The sequence below is a fragment of the Salvelinus fontinalis genome, chromosome 32 (assembly GCF_029448725.1).
Source record: "Salvelinus fontinalis isolate EN_2023a chromosome 32, ASM2944872v1, whole genome shotgun sequence".
In the NCBI taxonomy this organism is placed as follows: Eukaryota; Metazoa; Chordata; class Actinopteri; order Salmoniformes; family Salmonidae; genus Salvelinus; species Salvelinus fontinalis.
Genome location: NC_074696.1, coordinates 1,698,795 through 1,719,113, shown reverse-complemented (window position 1 = coordinate 1,719,113; position 20,319 = coordinate 1,698,795). Strand labels below are relative to the sequence as shown.

Below are 20,319 nucleotides of genomic sequence, written 5' to 3'. Positions count from 1 at the left end.
AGCCAGGTTATTACCCGGTACTCCCTGTATACAGCCAGGTTATTACCCGGTACTCCCTGTATACAGCCAGGTTATTACCCGGTACTCCCTGTATATAGCCAGGTTATTACCCGGTACTCCCTGTATATAGCCAGGTTATTACCTGGTACTCCCTGTATATAGCCAGGTTATTACCTGGTACTCCCTGTATATAGCCAGGTTATTACCTGGTACTCCCTGTATATAGCCAGGTTATTACCTGGTACTCCCTGTATATAGCCATGTTATTACCTGGTACTCCCTGTATATAGCCAGGTTATTACCTGGTACTCCCTGTATATAGCCAGGTTATTACCTGGTACTCCCTGTATATAGCCAGGTTATTACCTGGTACTCCCTGTATATAGCCAGGTTATTACCTGGTACTCCCTGTATATAGCCAGGTTATTACCTGGTACTCCCTGTATATAGCCAGGTTATTACCTGGTACTCCCTGTATATAGCCAGGTTATTACCTGGTACTCCCTGTATATAGCCAGGTTATTACCTGGTACTCCCTGTATATAGCCACGTTATTACCTGGTACCCAGTGTATATAGCCATGTTATTACCTGGTGCTCCCTGTATATAGCCATGTTATTACCTGGTACTCCCTGTATATAGCCAGGTTATTACCTGGTACTCCCTGTATATAGCCAGGTTATTACCTGGTACTCCCTGTATATAGCCAGGTTATTACCTGGTACTCCCTGTATATAGCCATGTTATTACCTGGTACTCCCTGTATATAGCCATGTTATTACCTGGTACCCAGTGTATATAGCCATGTTATTACCTGGTACTCCTGTATATAGCCACGTTATTACCTGGTACTCCCTGTATATAACCATGTTATTACCTGGTACTCCCTGTATATAGCCATGTTATTACCCGGTACTCCCTGTATATAGCCATGTTATTACCCGGTACTCCCTGTATATAGCCATGTTATTACCTGGTACTCCCTGTATATAGCCATGTTATTACCTGGTACTCCCTGTATATAGCCATGTTATTACCCGGTACTCCCTGTATATAGCCATGTTATTACCTGGTACTCCCTGTATATAGCCATGTTATAACCTGGTACTCCCTGTATATAGCCATGTTATTACCTGGTACTCCCTGTATATAGCCATGTTATAACCTGGTACTCCCTGTATATAACCATGTTATTTTTACTGGTTATTGTAATTCACTGTGTATTTATTCCTCGTGTCACTATATTTATCTTTAACTCTGCATTGTGTGAAAAGGACCCGGAAGCATTTCACTGGTAGTCTACACCTGTTGTTTATCAAGCATGTGACAAATCACATTTTTTGGGAGGGGATTTGATCAAAACCTGGATCTCTCAGAATCAAAGTTGTCTGGAGTATTCCAGATTCCTAATTTTACAGCTATAGCCGCCAACGAGTCATTAGCTAGGAGGTGGATTCAGGAAGGCCACCCCCCCACACCTCTCTGATTCAGAGGGGTTGGGTTAAATGAGGAAGACACATTTCAGTTGTACAACTGACTAGGTATCCCCCCTTTCCAACTGACTAGGTAACCCCCCCTTTCCAACTGACTAGGTATCCCCCTCCCTTTCCAACTGACTACGTATCCCCCCCCCCTTTCCAACTGACTAGGTAAACCCCCCTTTCCAACTGACTAGGTATCCCCCTCCTTTTCCAACTGACTAGGTATCCCCCCCCTTTCCAACTGACTAGGTATCCCCCCCCTCCCTTTCCAACTGACTAGGTATCCCCCCCCTCCCTTTCCAACTGACTAGGTACCCCCCCCCCCCCCTTTCCAACTGACTAGGTACCCCCCCCCCCCCCTTCCAACTGACTAGGTATCCCCCCCCTTTCCAACTGACTAGGTATCCCCCCCCCTTTCCAACTGACTAGGTATCCCCCTCCCTTTCCAACTGACTAGGTATCCCCCCCTTTCCAAATGACTAGGTATCCCCCTCCCTTTCCAACTGACTAGGTATCCCCCTCCCTTTCCAACTGACTAGGTATCCCCCTCCCTTTCCAACTGACTAGGTATCCCCCCCCTTTCCCTTTCCAACTGACTAGGTATCCCCCCCCTTTCCCTTTCCAACTGACTAGGTATCCCCCCCCCCCTTTCCAACTGACTAGGTATCCCCCCCCCCCTTTCCAACTGACTAGGTATCCCCCCCCCTTTCCAACTGACTAGGTATCCCCCCCCTTTCCAACTGACTAGGTATCCCCCCCCTTTCCAACTGACTAGGTATCCCCCCCTTTCCAACTGACTAGGTATCCCCCCCCTTTCCAACTGACTAGGTATCCCCCTCCCTTTCCAATTGACTAGGTATCCCCCCCCCCTTTCCAACTGACTAGGTACCCCCCTTTCCAACTGACTAGGTACCCCCCTTTCCAACTGACTAGGTACCCCCCTTTCCAACTGACTAGGTATCCCCCCCTTTCCAACTGACTAGGTAACCCCCCCTTTCCAACTGACTAGGTATCCCCCTCCCTTTCCAACTGACTACGTATCCCCCCCCCCTTTCCAACTGACTAGGTAAACCCCCCTTTCCAACTGACTAGGTATCCCCCTCCTTTTCCAACTGACTAGGTATCCCCCCCCTTTCCAACTGACTAGGTATCCCCCCCCTCCCTTTCCAACTGACTAGGTATCCCCCCCTCCCTTTCCAACTGACTAGGTACCCCCCCCCCCTTTCCAACTGACTAGGTATCCCCCTCCCTTTCCAACTGACTAGGTACCCCCCCCCCCCTTCCAACTGACTAGGTATCCCCCCCCCCTTTCCAACTGACTAGGTATCCCCCCCCCTTTCCAACTGACTAGGTATCCCCCTCCCTTTCCAACTGACTAGGTATCCCCCTCCCTTTCCAACTGACTAGGTATCCCCCCCCCTTTCCAACTGACTAGGTATCCCCCTCCCTTTCCAACTGACTAGGTATCCCCCTCCCTTTCCAACTGACTAGGTATCCCCCCCTTTCCAACTGACTAGGTATCCCCCTCCCTTTCCAACTGACTAGGTATCCCCCTCCCTTTCCAACTGACTAGGTATCCCCCCCCTTTCCCTTTCCAACTGACTAGGTATCCCCCCCCTTTCCAACTGACTAGGTATCCCCCCCCCTTTCCAACTGACTAGGTATCCCCCCCCTTTCCAACTGACTAGGTATCCCCCCCCCTTTCCAACTGACTAGGTATCCCCCCCCTTTCCAACTGACTAGGTATCCCCCCCCTTTCCAACTGACTAGGTATCCCCCCCTTTCCAACTGACTAGGTATCCCCCCCTTTCCAACTGACTAGGTATCCCCCTCCCTTTCCAATTGACTAGGTATCCCCCCCCCCTTTCCAACTGACTAGGTACCCCCCTTTCCAACTGACTAGGTACCCCCCTTTCCAACTGACTAGGTACCCCCCTTTCCAACTGACTAGGTATCCCCCCCTTTCCAACTGACTAGGTATCCCCCCCTTTCCAACTGACTAGGTACCCCCCTTTCCAACTGACTAGGTATCCCCACCTTTCCAACTGACTAGGTATCCCCCCCTTTCCAACTGACTAGGTATCCCCCTTTCCAACTGACTAGGTATCCCCCCCTTTCCAACTGACTAGGTACCCCCCTTTCCAACTGACTAGGTATCCCCCCCTTTCCAACTGACTAGGTATCCCCCCCCCTTTCCAACTGACTAGGTATCCCCCCCCCCTTTCCAACTGACTAGGTATCCCCCTCCCTTTCCAACTGACTAGGTATCCCCCCCCCCTTTCCAACTGACTAGGTATCCCCCCCTTTCCAACTGACTAGGTATCCCCCTTTCCAACTGACTAGGTATCCCCCCCCTTTCCAACTGACTAGGTATCCCCCCCTTTCCAACTGACTAGGTACCCCCCTTTCCAACTGACTAGGTACCCCCCTTTCCAACTGACTAGGTATCCCCCTTTCCAACTGACTAGGTATCCCCCTTTCCAACTGACTAGGTACCCCCCTTTCCAACTGACTAGGTACCCCCCTTTCCAACTGACTAGGTATCCCCCCCTTTCCAACTGACTAGGTATCCCCCCCTTTCCAACTGACTAGGTACCCCCCCTTTCCAACTGACTAGGTATCCCCCCCTTTCCAACTGACTAGGTATCCCCCCCTTTCCAACTGACTAGGTATCCCCCCCTTTCCAACTGACTAGGTATCCCCCCCTTTCCAACTGACTAGGTATCCCCCCCTTTCCAACTGACTAGGTATCCCCCCCTTTCCAACTGACTAGGTATCCCCCCCTTTCCAACTGACTAGGTATCCCCCCCTTTCCAACTGACTAGGTATCCCCCCCTTTCCAACTGACTAGGTATCCCCCCCTTTCCAACTGACTAGGTATCCCCCCCTTTCCAACTGACTAGGTACCCCCCCCTTTCCAACTGACTAGGTATCCCCCCCCTTTCCAACTGACTAGGTATCCCCCCCCCTTTCCAACTGACTAGGTATCCCCCCCTTTCCAACTGACTAGGTATCCCCCCCCTTTCCAACTGACTAGGTATCCCCCCCCCTTTCCAACTGACTAGGTATCCCCCCCCCTTTCCAACTGACTAGGTATCCCCCCCCTTTCCAACTGACTAGGTATCCCCCCCCCTTTCCAACTGACTAGGTATCCCCCCCCTTTCCAACTGACTAGGTATCCCCCCCCTTTCCAACTGACTAGGTATCCCCCCCCCTTTCCAACTGACTAGGTATCCCCCCCCCTTTCCAACTGACTAGGTATCCCCCCCCTTTCCAACTGACTAGGTATCCCCCTTTCCCTTTCCAACTGACTAGGTATCCCCCCCCTTTCCCTTTCCAACTGACTAGGTATCCCCCCCCCTTTCCAACTGACTAGGTATCCCCCCCCTTTCCAACTGACTAGGTATCCCCCCCCTTTCCAACTGACTAGGTATCCCCCCCTTTCCAACTGACTAGGTATCCCCCCCTTTCCAACTGACTAGGTATCCCCCCCTTTCCAACTGACTAGGTATCCCCCCCTTTCCAACTGACTAGGTACCCCTCCCTTTCCAACTGACTAGGTATCCCCCCCTTTCCAACTGACTAGGTATCCCCCCCCCTTTCCAACTGACTACGTATCCCCCCCCCTTTCCAACTGACTACGTATCCCCCCCCCTTTCCAACTGACTAGGTAAACCCCCCTTTCCAACTGACTAGGTATCCCCCTCCCTTTCCAACTGACTACGTATCCCCCCCCCTTTCCAACTGACTAGGTAAACCCCCCTTTCCAACTGACTAGGTATCCCCCTCCCTTTCCAACTGACTAGGTAAACCCCCCTTTCCAACTGACTAGGTATCCCCCTCCCTTTCCAACTGACTACGTATCCCCCCCCCTTTCCAACTGACTAGGTAAACCCCCCTTTCCAACTGACTAGGTATCCCCCTCCCTTTCCAACTGACTAGGTATCCCCCCTTTTCCAACTGACTAGGTATCCCCCCCCTTTCCAACTGACTAGGTATCCCCCTCCTTTTCCAACTGACTAGGTATCCCCCCCCCTTTCCAACTGACTACGTATCCCCCCCCCTTTCCAACTGACTAGGTATCCCCCTCCCTTTCCAACTGACTAGGTAAACCCCCCTTTCCAACTGACTAGGTATCCCCCTCCCTTTCCAACTGACTAGGTATCCCCCCCTTTCCAACTGACTAGGTATCCCCCCCCTTTCCAACTGACTAGGTATCCGCCTCCTTTTCCAACTGACTAGGTATCCCCCTCCTTTTCCAACTGACTAGGTATCCCCCCCCTTTCCAACTGACTAGGTATCCCCCTCCTTTTCCAACTGACTAGGTATCCCCCCCCTCCCTTTCCAACTGACTAGGTACCCCCCCCCCTTTCCAACTGACTAGGTATCCCCCTCCCTTTCCAACTGACTAGGTACCCCCCCCCCCTTTCCAACTGACTAGGTATCCCCCTCCCTTTCCAACTGACTAGGTACCCCCCCCTTTCCAACTGACTAGGTATCCCCCCCTTTCCAACTGACTAGGTATCCCCCACCTTTCCAACTGACTAGGTACCCCCCCTCCCTTTCCAACTGACTAGGTATCCCCCTCCCTTTCCAACTGACTAGGTATCCCCCCCTTTCCAACTGACTAGGTATCCCACCCTTTCCAACTGACTAGGTACCCCCCCCCCCTTTCCAACTGACTAGGTATCCCCCCCCCTCCCTTTCCAACTGACTAGGTATCCCCCTCCCTTTCCAACTGACTAGGTATCCCCCCCTTTCCAACTGACTAGGTACCCCCCCCCCTTTCCAACTGACTAGGTATCCCCCTCCCTTTCCAACTGACTAGGTATCCCCCTCCCTTTCCAACTGACTAGGTATCCCCCCCTTTCCAACTGACTAGGTATCCCCCCCTTTCCAACTGACTAGGTACCCCCCCCCCCTTTCCAACTGACTAGGTATCCCCCCCTTTCCAACTGACTAGGTATCCCCCCCCCCTTTCCAACTGACTAGGTATCCCCCTCCCTTTCCAACTGACTAGGTATCCCCCTCCCTTTCCAACTGACTAGGTATCCCCCTTTCCAACTGACTAGGTATCCCCCCCTTTCCCTTTCCAACTGACTAGGTATCCCCCCTTTCCCTTTCCAACTGACTAGGTATCCCCCCTTTCCCTTTCCAACTGACTAGGTATCCCCCCCCCTTTCCAACTGACTAGGTATCCCCCCCCCTTTCCAACTGACTAGGTATCCCCCTCCCTTTCCAACTGACTAGGTATCCCCCTTTCCAACTGACTAGGTATCCCCCCCTTTCCCTTTCCAACTGACTAGGTATCCCCCCTTTCCCTTTCCAACTGACTAGGTATCCCCCCTTTCCCTTTCCAACTGACTAGGTATCCCCCCCCTTTCCAACTGACTAGGTATCCCCCCCCCTTTCCAACTGACTAGGTATCCCCCTCCCTTTCCAACTGACTAGGTATCCCCCCCTTTCCAACTGACTAGGTATCCCCCCCTTTCCCTTTCCAACTGACTAGGTATCCCCCTCCCTTTCCAACTGACTAGGTACCCCTCCCTTTCCAACTGACTAGGTATCCCCCTCCCTTTCCAACTGACTAGGTATCCCCCTCCCTTTCCAACTGACTAGGTATCCCCCTCCCTTTCCAACTGACTAGGTACCCCTCCCTTTCCAACTGACTAGGTATCCCCCCCCCTTTCCAACTGACTAGGTATCCCCCTCCCTTTCCAACTGACTAGGTATCCCCCCCTTTCCAACTGACTAGGTATCCCCCCCTTTCCAACTGACTAGGTATCCCCCTCCCTTTCCAACTGACTAGGTAACCCCCCCTTTCCAACTGACTAGGTATCCCCCCCCTTTCCAACTGACTAGGTATCCCCCCCCTTTCCAACTGACTAGGTATCCCCCTTTCCAACTGACTAGGTATCCCCCTCCCTTTCCAACTGACTAGGTATCCCCCTCCCTTTCCAACTGACTAGGTATCCCCCTTTCCAACTGACTAGGTATCCCCCCCCTTTCCAACTGACTAGGTATCCCCCCCCTTTCCAACTGACTAGGTATCCCCCTTTCCAACTGACTAGGTATCCCCCCCCTTTCCAACTGACTAGGTATCCCCCCCCTTTCCAACTGACTAGGTATCCCCCTTTCCAACTGACTAGGTATCCCCCTCCCTTTCCAACTGACTAGGTATCCCCCCCCTTTCCAACTGACTAGGTATCCCCCCCCCTTTCCAACTGACTAGGTATCCCCCTTTCCAACTGACTAGGTATCCCCCCCCCTTTCCAACTGACTAGGTACCCCCCTTTCCCTTTCCAACTGACTAGGTATCCCCCCCCTTTCCAACTGACTAGGTATCCCCCCCCTTTCCAACTGACTAGGTATCCCCCCCCTTTCCAACTGACTAGGTATCCCCCACCTTTCCAACTGACTAGGTATCCCCCCCCTTTCCAACTGACTAGGTATCCCCCCCCTTTCCAACTGACTAGGTATCCCCCACCTTTCCAACTGACTAGGTACCCCCCTTTCCAACTGACTAGGTATCCCCCCCTTTCCAACTGACTAGGTATCCCCCCCTTTCCAACTGACTAGGTATCCCCCCCCTTTCCAACTGACTAGGTATCCCCCCCCCTTTCCAACTGACTAGGTATCCTCCTCCCTTTCCAACTGACTAGGTACCCCCCTTTCCAACTGACTAGGTACCCCCCCCTTTCCAACTGACTAGGTATCCCCCCCCCCTTTCCAACTGACTAGGTATCCCCCCCTTTCCAACTGACTAGGTATCCCCCCCCCCTTTCCAACTGACTAGGTATCCCCCCCTTTCCAACTGACTAGGTATCCCCCTTTCCAACTGACTAGGTATCCCCCTTTCCAACTGACTAGGTATCCCCCTTTCCAACTGACTAGGTATCCCCCTTTCCAACTGACTAGGTATCCCCCTTTCCAACTGACTAGGTATCCCCCTTTCCAACTGACTAGGTATCCCCCCCTTTCCAACTGACTAGGTATCCCCCTTTCCAACTGACTAGGTATCCCCCTTTCCAACTGACTAGGTATCCCCCTTTACAACTGACTAGGTATCCCCCTTTCCAACTGACTAGGTATCCCCCCCCCCCTTTCCAACTGACTAGGTATCCCCCTCCCTTTCCAACTGACTAGGTATCCCCCTTTCCAACTGACTAGGTACCCCCCTTTCCCTTTCCAACTGACTAGGTATCCCCCCCCTTTCCAACTGACTAGGTATCCCCCCCCTTTCCAACTGACTAGGTATCCCCCCCCCTTTCCAACTGACTAGGTATCCCCCCCCTTTCCAACTGACTAGGTATCCCCCTTTCCAACTGACTAGGTATCCCCCCCCTTTCCAACTGACTAGGTATCCCCCCCCTTTCCAACTGACTAGGTATCCCCCCCCTTTCCAACTGACTAGGTATCCCCCCCCTTTCCAACTGACTAGGTACCCCCCTTTCCCTTTCCAACTGACTAGGTATCCCCCCCTTTCCAACTGACTAGGTATCCCCCCCTTTCCAACTGACTAGGTATCCCCCCCTTTCCAACTGACTAGGTATCCCCCCCTTTCCAACTGACTAGGTATCCCCCCCTTTCCAACTGACTAGGTATCCCCCTTTCCAACTGACTAGGTATCCCCCCCCTTTCCAACTGACTAGGTATCCCCCCCCCTTTCCAACTGACTAGGTATCCCCCCCCTTTCCAACTGACTAGGTATCCCCCCCTTTCCAACTGACTAGGTATCCCCCCCCTTTCCAACTGACTAGGTATCCCCCCCCTTTCCAACTGACTAGGTATCCCCCCCTTTCCAACTGACTAGGTATCCCCCTCCCTTTCCAACTGACTAGGTATCCCCCCCCTTTCCAACTGACTAGGTATCCCCCCCTTTCCAACTGACTAGGTATCCCCCCTTTTCCAACTGACTAGGTATCCCCCCCTTTCCAACTGACTAGGTATCCCCCCCTTTTCCAACTGACTAGGTATCCCCCCCTTTTCCAACTGACTAGGTATCCCTCCCTTTCCAACTGACTAGGTATCCCCCCCCCTTTCCAACTGACTAGGTATCCCCCCCCCTTTCCAACTGACTAGGTATCCCCCCCCTTTCCAACTGACTAGGTATCCCCCCCTTTCCAACTGACTAGGTATCCCCCCCTTTCCAACTGACTAGTTATCCCCCCCCTTTCCAACTGACTAGGTATCCCCCCCCTTTCCAACTGACTAGGTATCCCCCCCCCTTTCCAACTGACTAGGTATCCCCCCCCCTTTCCAACTGACTAGGTATCCCCCCCCCCCTTTCCAACTGACTAGGTATCCCCCCCCCCTTTCCAACTGACTAGGTATCCCCCCCCCCTTTCCAACTGACTAGGTTTCCCCCCCCCCCTTTCCAACTGACTAGGTTTCCCCCCCCCCCTTTCCAACTGACTAGGTACCCCCCCCCCTTTCCAACTGACTAGGTATCCCCCCCCCCTTTCCAACTGACTAGGTATCCCCCCCCTTCCAACTGACTAGGTATCCCCCCCCTTTCCAACTGACTAGGTATCCCCCTCCCTTTCCAACTGACTAGGTTTCCCCCCCCCCCTTTCCAACTGACTAGGTTTCCCCCCCCCCCTTTCCAACTGACTAGGTACCCCCCCCCCCTTTCCAACTGACTAGGTATCCCCCCCCCCTTTCCAACTGACTAGGTATCCCCCCCCCTTCCAACTGACTAGGTATCCCCCCCCTTTCCAACTGACTAGGTATCCCACCTTTCCAACTGACTAGGTATCCCCCTCCCTTTCCAACTGACTAGGTATCCCCCTCCCTTTCCAACTGACTAGGTATCCCCCCCTTTACAACTGACTAGGTATCCCCCCCTTTACAACTGACTAGGTATCCCCCTCCCTTTCCAACTGACTAGGTACCCCCCCCTTTCCAACTGACTAGGTATCCCCCCCCCTTTCCAACTGACTAGGTATCCCCCCCTTTCCAACTGACTAGGTATCCCCCTCCCCCCTTTCCAACTGACTAGGTATCCCCCCCCTTTCCAACTGACTAGGTATCCCCCTCCCTTTCCAACTGACTAGGTTTCCCCCCCCCTTTCCAACTGACTAGGTACCCCCCCCCCCTTTCCAACTGACTAGGTATCCCCCCCCTTTCCAACTGACTAGGTATCCCCCCCCCTTCCAACTGACTAGGTACCCCCCCCTTTCCAACTGACTAGGTATCCCCCCCTTTCCAACTGACTAGGTACCCCCCCCCCTTTCCAACTGACTAGGTATCCCCCCCCTTTCCAACTGACTAGGTATCCCCCCCCTTTCCAACTGACTAGGTACCCCCCCCTTCCCAACTGACTAGGTATCCCCCCCCTTTCCAACTGACTAGGTATCCCCCCCTTTCCAACTGACTAGGTATCCCCCCCCCTTCCAACTGACTAGGTACCCCCCCCCTTCCAACTGACTAGGTACCCCCCTTCCCAACTGACTAGGTACCCCCCTTTCCAACTGACTAGGTATCCCCTCCCTTTCCAACTGACTAGGTATCCCCCCCCCTTTCCAACTGACTAGGTATCCCCCCCCTTTCCAACTGACTAGGTATCCCCCCCCCTTCCAACTGACTAGGTATCCCCCCCTTTCCAACTGACTAGGTATCCCCCCCCCTTCCAACTGACTAGGTACCCCCCCCCTTCCAACTGACTAGGTACCCCCCTTCCCAACTGACTAGGTACCCCCATTTCCAACTGACTAGGTATCCCCTCCCTTTCCAACTGACTAGGTATCCCCCCCCCTTTCCAACTGACTAGGTATCCCCCACCTTTCCAACTGACTAGGTATCCCCCCCTTTCCAACTGACTAGGTATCCCCCCCTTTCCAACTGACTAGGTATCCCCCCCCTTTCCAACTGACTAGGTATCCCCCCCCTTTCCAACTGACTAGGTATCCCCCCCCTTTCCAACTGACTAGGTATCCCCCCCCCTTTCCAACTGACTAGGTATCCCCCCCTTTCCAACTGACTAGGTATCCCCCCCCTTTCCAACTGACTAGGTATCCCCCTCCCTTTCCAACTGACTAGGTATCCCCCCCCTTTCCAACTGACTAGGTATCCCCCTCCCTTTCCAACTGACTAGGTATCCCCCCCCTTTCCAACTGACTAGGTATCCCCCCCCTTTCCAACTGACTAGGTATCCCCCCCCCTTTCCAACTGACTAGGTATCCCCCCCCACCTTTCCAACTGACTAGGTATCCCCACCTTTCCAACTGACTAGGTATCCCCCCCCCTTTCCAACTGACTAGGTATCCCCCCCCCTTTCCAACTGACTAGGTATCCCCCCCTTTCCAACTGACTAGGTATCCCCCTCCTTTCCAACTGACTAGGTATCCCCCCCTTTCCAACTGACTAGGTATCCCCCCCCTTTCCAACTGACTAGGTATCCCCCTCCTTTCCAACTGACTAGGTATCCCCCCCTTTCCAACTGACTAGGTATCCCCCCCTTTCCAACTGACTAGGTATCCCCCCCCTTTCCAACTGACTAGGTATCCCCCCCTTTCCAACTGACTAGGTATCCCCCCCCTTTCCAACTGACTAGGTAAACCCCCCTTTCCAACTGACTAGGTATCCCCCCTTTCCCTTTCCAACTGACTAGGTATCCCCCCCCTTTCCAACTGACTAGGTATCCCCCCTTTCCCTTTCCAACTGACTAGGTATCCCCCCCCTTTCCAACTGACTAGGTATCCCCCCTTTCCCTTTCCAACTGACTAGGTATCCCCCCCCTTTCCAACTGACTAGGTATCCCCCCCTTTCCAACTGACTAGGTATCCCCCCCCTTTCCAACTGACTAGGTAAACCCCCCCTTCCAACTGACTAGGTATCCCCCCTTTCCCTTTCCAACTGACTAGGTATCCCCCCCCTTTCCAACTGACTAGGTATCCCCCCCTTTCCAACTGACTAGGTATCCCCCTCCCTTTCCAACTGACTAGGTATCCCCCACCTTTCCAACTGACTAGGTATCCCCCTCCCTTTCCAACTGACTAGGTATCCCCCCCTTTCCAACTGACTAGGTATCCCCCCCCCCCCTTTCCAACTGACTAGGTATCCCCCCCTTTCCAACTGACTAGGTATCCCCCACCTTTCCAACTGACTAGGTATCCCCCTCCCTTTCCAACTGACTAGGTATCCCCCCCTTTCCAACTGACTAGGTATCCCCCCCTTTCCAACTGACTAGGTATCCCCCTCCCTTTCCAACTGACTAGGTATCCCCCCCCCTTTCCAACTGACTAGGTATCCCCCCCTTTCCAACTGACTAGGTATCCCCCCCTTTCCAACTGACTAGGTATCCCCCCCTTTCCAACTGACTAGGTATCCCCCCCTTTCCAACTGACTAGGTATCCCCCCCCTTTCCAACTGACTAGGTATCCCCCCCCTTTCCAACTGACTAGGTATCCCCCACCTTTCCAACTGACTAGGTATCCCCCTCCCTTTCCAACTGACTAGGTATCCCCCCCCTTTCCCAATTATGAGCATCAACATGTAGCCTAACTGCACTACATCTCCAACCACACATCTGTCCTGCCCAGACTCACCCTCATGGGATGTATATCAGCGTAGGGAGGTTTTGCCTCAGCCATCTCTATAGAGGTGATGCCCAGAGACCAGACGTCTGATAGACTAACCTCCCTGAACTGTCCTGCCCAGACTCACCCTCATGGGATGTATATCAGCGTAGGGAGGTTTTCCCTCAGCCATCTCTATAGAGGTGATGCCCAGAGACCAGATGTCTGATAGACTAACCTCCCTGAACTGTCCTGCCCAGACTCACCCTCATGGGATGTATATCAGCGTAGGGAGGTTTTCCCTCAGCCATCTCTATAGAGGTGATGCCCAGAGACCAGATGTCTGCCACACAGTTATATCCTATCTCTTGGATGACCTCTGGAGCCATCCAGAACGGAGTCCCGATCACTGTGTTCCGCTTTGCCATCGTGTCCTAGACAGGGACAGAATAATACGAGCATTAGTCACTAAAGTCAAGATAATCTATATATAAACTACTGTGATTCACTGCTACAATCACTACACTAAAGTCAAGATAATCTACAGTGAGGGGGGGAAAAGTATTTGATCCCCTGCTGATTTTGTACGTTTGCCCACTTACAAAGAAATGATCAGTCTATAATTTTAATCGAAGGTTTATTTAAACAGTGAGAGACAGAATAACAACAAAGAAATCCAGAAAAACACATGTCATAAATGTTATAAATTGATTTGCATTTTAATGAGGGAAATAAGTATTTCACCCCGCCTCAATCAGAAAGATTTCTGGCTCCCAGGTGTCTTTTATTCAGGTAACGAGCTGAGCACACTCTTAAAGGGAGTACTCCTAATCTCAGTTTGTTACCTGTATAAAAGACACCTGTCCACAGAAGCAATCAATCAATCAGATTCCAAACTCTCCACCATGGCCAAGACCAAAGAGCTCTCCAAGGATGTAGACCTACACAAGGCTGGAATGGGCTACAAGACCATCGCCAAGCAGCTTGGTGAGAAGGTGACAACAGTTTCTGTGATTATTCGCAAATGGAAGAAACACAAAAGAACTGTCAATCTCCCTCAGCCTGGGGCTCCATGCAAGAGCTCACCTCGTGGAGTTGCAATGATCATGAGAACGGTGAGGAATCAGCCCAGAACTACACGGGAGGATCTCTTCAATGATCTCAAGGCAGCTGGGACCATAGTCACCAAGAAAACAATTGGTAACACACTACGCCGTGAAGGACTGAAATCCTGCAGCGCCCGCAAGGTCCCCCTGCTCAAGAAAGCACATATACATGCCCGTCTAAAGTTTGCCAATGAACATCTGAATGATTCAGAGGACAACTGGGTGAACGTGTTGTGGTCAGATGAGACCAAAATTGAGCTTTTGGCATCAACTCAACTTGCCGTGTTTGGAGGAGGAGGAATGCTGCCTATGACCCCAAGAACACCATCCCCACCGTCAAACGTGAGGTGGAAACATTATGCTTTGGGGGTGTTTTTCTGCTAAGGGGACAACTTCACCGCATCAAAGGGACGATGGACGGGGCCATGTACCGTCAAATCTTGGGTGAGAACCTCCTTCCCTCAGCCAGGGCATTGAAAATGGGTCGTGGATGGGTATTCCAGCATGACAATGACCCAAAACACACGGCCAAGGCAACAAAGGAGTGGCTCAAGAAGAAGAACATGAAGGTCCTGGAGTGGCCTAGCCAGTCTCCAGTACTTCATCCCAGAGAACATCTGTGGAGGGAGCTGAAGGTCCTGGAGTGGCCTAGCCAGTCTCCAGTACTTCATCCCAGAGAACATCTGTGGAGGGAGCTGAAGGTCCTGGAGTGGCCTAGCCAGTCTCCAGTACTTCATCCCAGAGAACATCTGTGGAGGGAGCTGAAGGTCCTGGAGTGGCCTAGCCAGTCTCCAGTACTTCATCCCAGAGAACATCTGTGGAGTGAGCTGAAGGTCCTGGAGTGGCCTAGCCAGTCTCCAGTACTTCATCCCAGAGAACATCTGTGGAGGGAGCTGAAGGTTTGAGTTGCCAAACGTCGAAACCTTAATGACTTGGTCTGCAAAGAGTGGGACAAAATCCCTCCTGAGATGTGTGCAAACCTGGTGGCCAACTACAAGAAACGTCTGACCTCTGAGAAAGCCAACAAGGGTTTTGCCACCAAGTACTAAGTCATGTTTTGCAGAAGGGGTCAAATACTTATTTCCCTCATTAAAATGCAAATCAATTTATAACAGTTTTGACATGTGTTTTTCTGGATTTCTTTGTTGTTATTCTGTCTCTCACTGTTCAAATAAACCTACCATTAAAAATTATAGACTGATCATTTCTTTGTCAGTGGGCAAACGTACAAAATCAGCAGGGGATCAAATACTTCCCCCCCCCCTCACTGTATATATAAACTACTGTGATTCACTGCTACAATCACTACAATAAAATCAAGGATAATAAGAACTCCTGATAAAACTGACACCAGATTACATCGTCAGTCAGAATTCACTTCAGCGAGACAGAGAGTTGAAGACAGACAGGCAGACAGACAGGCAGACAGACAGGCAGACAGGCAGAATTCACTTCAGCGAGACAGAGAGTTGAAGACAGGCAGACAGACCGTGAGTTGTCCCGCTACTCCAAAGTCAGCCAGTTTGGCATGGCCCTCTGTGTTGAGGAGAATGTTGCCTGCCTTGATGTCTCTGTGGATCTTCCTCATGAAATGCAGATATTCCAGACCTTTCAATGTGGACTTGAGGATGGTGGCGATCTCATCCTCTGTGAGCTATACAAGAGGAGATGGTATTAATGATTCATTCTGATAATTCAGTAGTCTATGAACACACATTAAAAACATGACCAATGAATGTTAAAAGGTTACCGAAGCACCAAAGGTCATCTTCATTGTCACACCTTTTAGTCAATATACTGACCGTCTTATTGCGTAGTCTGATGATGTCTGAAACTGAGCCGGCTCCACAGTACTCCATCACTATCCACAGGTCTGTGTTCTTAAAGTAGCTGCCATAGTACTTCACCACATAGGGACTGGACAGGAGACGGAACAAACATTTACTGGTGAAAGGTGAGCAAACAGAGTGTGTGGTACTGGTTCTGGTAACAGAGTGTGTGTGGTACTGGTTCCGGTAACAGAGTGTGTGTGGTACTGGTTCCGGTAACAGAGTGTGTGTGGTACTGGTTCCGGTAACAGAGTGTGTGTGGTACTGGTTCCGGTAACAGAGTGTGTGTGGTACTGGTTCCGGTAACAGAGTGTGTGTGGTACTGGTTCCGGTAACAGAGTGTGTGTGGTACTGGTTCCGGTAACAGAGTGTGTGCGGTACTGGTTCCGGTAACAGAGTGTGTGCGGTACTGGTTCCGGTAACAGAGTGTGTGCGGTACTGGTTCCGGTAACAGAGTGTGTGCGGTACTGGTTCCGGTAACAGAGTGTGTGCGGTACTGGTTCCGGTAACAGAGTGTGTGTGGTACTGGTTCCGGTAACAGAGTGTGTGTGGTACTGGTTCCGGTAACAGAGTGTGTGTGGTACTGGTTCCGGTAACAGAGTGTGTGTGGTACTGGTTCCGGTAACAGAGTGTGTGTGGTACTGGTTCCGGTAACAGAGTGTGTGTGGTACTGGTTCCGGTAACAGAGTGTGTGTGGTACTGGTTCCGGTAACAGAGTGTGTGTGGTACTGGTTCCGGTAACAGAGTGTGTGTGGTACTGGTTCCGGTAACAGAGTGTGTGTGGTACTGGTTCCGGTAACAGAGTGTGTGTGGTACTGGTTCCGGTAACAGAGTGTGTGTGGTACTGGTTCCGGTAACAGAGTGTGTGTGGTACTGGTTCCGGTAACAGAGTGTGTGTGGTACTGGTTCCGGTAACAGAGTGTGTGTGGTACTGGTTCCGGTAACAGAGTGTGTGTGGTACTGGTTCCGGTAACAGAGTGTGTGTGGTACTGGTTCCGGTAACAGAGTGTGTGTGGTACTGGTTCCGGTAACAGAGTGTGTGTGGTACTGGTTCCGGTAACAGAGTGTGTGTGGTACTGGTTCCGGTAACAGAGTGTGTGTGGTACTGGTTCCGGTAACAGAGTGTGTGTGGTACTGGTTCCGGTAACAGAGTGTGTGTGTTACTGGTTCCGGTAACAGAGTGTGTGTGTTACTGGTTCCGGTAACAGAGTGTGTGTGTTACTGGTTCCGGTAACAGAGTGTGTGTGTTACTGGTTCCGGTAACAGAGTGTGTGTTACTGGTTCCGGTAACAGAGTGTGTGTGTTACTGGTTCCGGTAACAGAGTGTGTGTGTTACTGGTTCCGGTAACAGAGTGTGTGGTACTGGTTCCAGTAACAGAGTGTGTGGTACTGGTTCCAGTAACAGAGTGTGTGGTACTGGTTCCAGTAACAGAGTGTGTGGTACTGGTTCCAGTAACAGAGTGTGTGGTACTGGTTCTAGTAACAGAGTGTGTGTGTTACTGGTTCTAGTAACAGAGTGTGTGGTACTGGTTCTAGTAACAGAGTGTGTGTTACTGGTTCTAGTAACAGAGTGTGTGTTACTGGTTCTAGTAACAGAGTGTGTGTTACTGGTTCTAGTAACAGAGTGTGTGGTACTGGTTCTAGTAACAGAGTGTGTGGTACTGGTTCTAGTAACAGAGTGTGTGGTACTGGTTCTAGTAACAGAGTGTGTGGTACTGGTTCTAGTAACAGAGTGTGTGGTACTGGTTCTAGTAACAGAGTGTGTGGTACTGGTTCTAGTAACAGAGTGTGTGGTACTGGTTCTAGTAACAGAGTGTGTGGTACTGGTTCTAGTAACAGAGTGTGTGGTACTGGTTCTAGTAACAGAGTGTGTGGTACTGGTTCTAGTAACAGAGTGTGTGGTACTGGTTCTAGTAACAGAGTGTGTGGTACTGGTTCTAGTAACAGAGTGTGTGTGGTACTGGTTCTAGTAACAGTGTGTGTGGTACTGGTTCTAGTAACAGAGTGTGTGGTACTGGTTCTAGTAACAGAGTGTGTGGTACTGGTTCTAATAACAGAGTGTGGTGTACTGGTGTAGTATAGAGATAGCCATGTGAATATGGAGGAGGAGACTGTTCTCCTCTCACTAGCCTCTGGAGCCATGCTAGCTCTGCCTGTTGAAAGGCCAGAGAGTCTATCCTCTCATACAGACTAGCTCTGCCTGTTGAAAGGCCAGAGAGTCTATCCTCTCATACAGACTAGCTCTGCCTGTTGAAAGGCCAGAGAGTCTATCCTCTCATACAGACCTGTCACACTGCTGCATGATGGATATCTCCTTGATGATCTCCTGGAGGTCTGACTCAACAGGCACCTGTTTGATAGCCACCACCTGGCCTGACTCCTTATGGATGGCTTTAAACACACTGCCATAGGACCTGGAGGAGATTAAGACAGTGGAAATGATGCAGAAAGTACCAAAGACTAGGATCCTGTATAACATATTAGTGGTTCCATCAGCCATTTCATAAATATTCTAGTCATTATCATAATGTCAATGTACACAAACATCTATTTTCATTAGAAATGTTATTCAGGTTATAACGATGTAAGAAAATGTATGATGAATTAATATTCTCACCCTTCACCAAGTTTTTCCAGAACATCAAAGACCTCCTCTGGTTGTTTTGTGAGACTGTCTTCACTCAGTTTCTTCAGCTTGCTGTGGAGGAAGAGAATCAACCGTAGAAATAAATAGAACGGGAATCCCCATTCAAGTCAATGATGGAATAAAGGGTGGCCTGCCAGACATTTTGAGTGTACCCATGGCAGGAAGTAAAAGCAGGAAGTGTACCCTTCAATCTGTGCTGTGATTTGTTGAGTCAACTCAACTGACATTAGCCCAAAAAAATACATTCCATCACATGAGCTACATCAGCTGACATTTGACTGAACATTCTACATTACCATGGAAATCCAGCATCAGTTGATAGGCCATTTCAAATTACCATGGAAATCCAGCATCAGTTGATAGGCCATTTCAAATTACCATGGAAATGGCTTCACAATAACAGGCAGCCATTGCGAGTGTATCCTTGAGTTTACCAGTGAACTTGCCAGGGTTCAAGCAAAGATGTTAATAGCTAACCCAAGACAGACCACCGCTTGTTGTTACCAATCCGAGCAAATTAATCCCAGTAGGCAGAACAAGAAAGGGGGTACTGGCTTATTTTCGATATAAACGCCTACTCTGTGAAGTGTGAGTGTGCAATAACTAAATTCACTCTTGCACTCCTAAACACACTTAATCCACTCTGGTTTCGAAACAGAAAACTGTAGAGATCAACTCTTTCATCAATGAGAAAATTGGTAGAATGTTGTCCAGAATCTCCTACCACTGCCAGCCACTGGGCTTCCACTCACCACCATTATTTGCTAGTGAGTGGAAACGTCAACCGGATGCTTCACATTTATACATCCGGTAAAATATCTGTCATTGTTCTATCTGTGGATAGAGGTTCCAAGTCTGTTCTATTCATTCTATTTCTATGGCATCAACAACATGACAAGAATTGTGGAACTGACTCTACAGGGAGTTTTATATAACTTATGCTGAAGTAACTAGCTAGCTTTTTAGGCAAAAAAGTGAACATTACAAGAGCACACAAATCAACTAATATTAAACAGTTACTGTCAAGCTGGACAACTAACTTAGCTAACGGTAGCTAGCTAGCATTTACATTTAGGTAATTTAAAACATACTGTTAGCTAGCTAGATAACTAACGTTACAGGTCAAAGTGGTGAAGCTAACATTAGCTATCTTATAAGAAATTACAAATATTGTTAACAAACTTGCTAACGTGACTAGCTGGTTAACTACAGCCAATGATTGACAAATATTTCATGTTAGCTGTCAAGGCTAATTTAGCGAGCTAACAAACGTACATAACTTGTACTTTTCCAAGCGAATCAAACGTACACATACCTTTTGGGCGCTGTCGGCTCCATGGTGTACAACTAAAGGTAATCTCCTTTGAATTTACAAACGCTGAAATATAACCAAATCAAAATAATATTGTCATTCTTTGAAGTCGTTGTTTTCAGGCAACTGAGTCTTCTTCAGTTGTGCAGTGTGTCATGGCGCTTCCCTTCTTCTTATTCGAAGAGATTTAACGGCTGTTGACATCCAATAAATGTTGCATTACCGCCACCTAGCACGCTGGAGTATAACTCCCTTATACTTAAAAAAAGATATATATATAATCACAAATCAACAAAAAAGAACACAACAAAATACCCTACCAGTTAACACTACACTCACAAAAAATAATAAATACCATACTCCACAATTTAAATCTATTTAGTCCAAACTTCAGGCCAACAGTCTGAAAGGATGGGACACCATCA

General features: G+C 50.3%; 1 protein-coding gene across 1 annotated transcript in view; it reads right to left on the bottom strand.

Annotated features, from left to right (window-relative positions):
- Positions 1-20,078, bottom strand: part of stk3 (serine/threonine kinase 3 (STE20 homolog, yeast)) — a 41,695-nt gene extending 21,617 nt beyond the window's left edge. Inside the window, exons 1-6 of the mRNA XM_055893185.1 lie at positions 19,898-20,078; positions 18,553-18,633; positions 18,221-18,349; positions 15,909-16,023; positions 15,596-15,760; positions 13,267-13,434 (exon numbers count right to left, since the gene is read on the bottom strand). Of these exons, the coding sequence (XP_055749160.1) occupies positions 13,267-13,434; positions 15,596-15,760; positions 15,909-16,023; positions 18,221-18,349; positions 18,553-18,633; positions 19,898-19,920 (681 nt within the window). The 5' untranslated portion in view covers positions 19,921-20,078. The remainder of the gene's footprint in view (positions 1-13,266; positions 13,435-15,595; positions 15,761-15,908; positions 16,024-18,220; positions 18,350-18,552; positions 18,634-19,897) is intronic.
- Between the last annotated feature and the right edge of the window lie 241 nt (positions 20,079-20,319).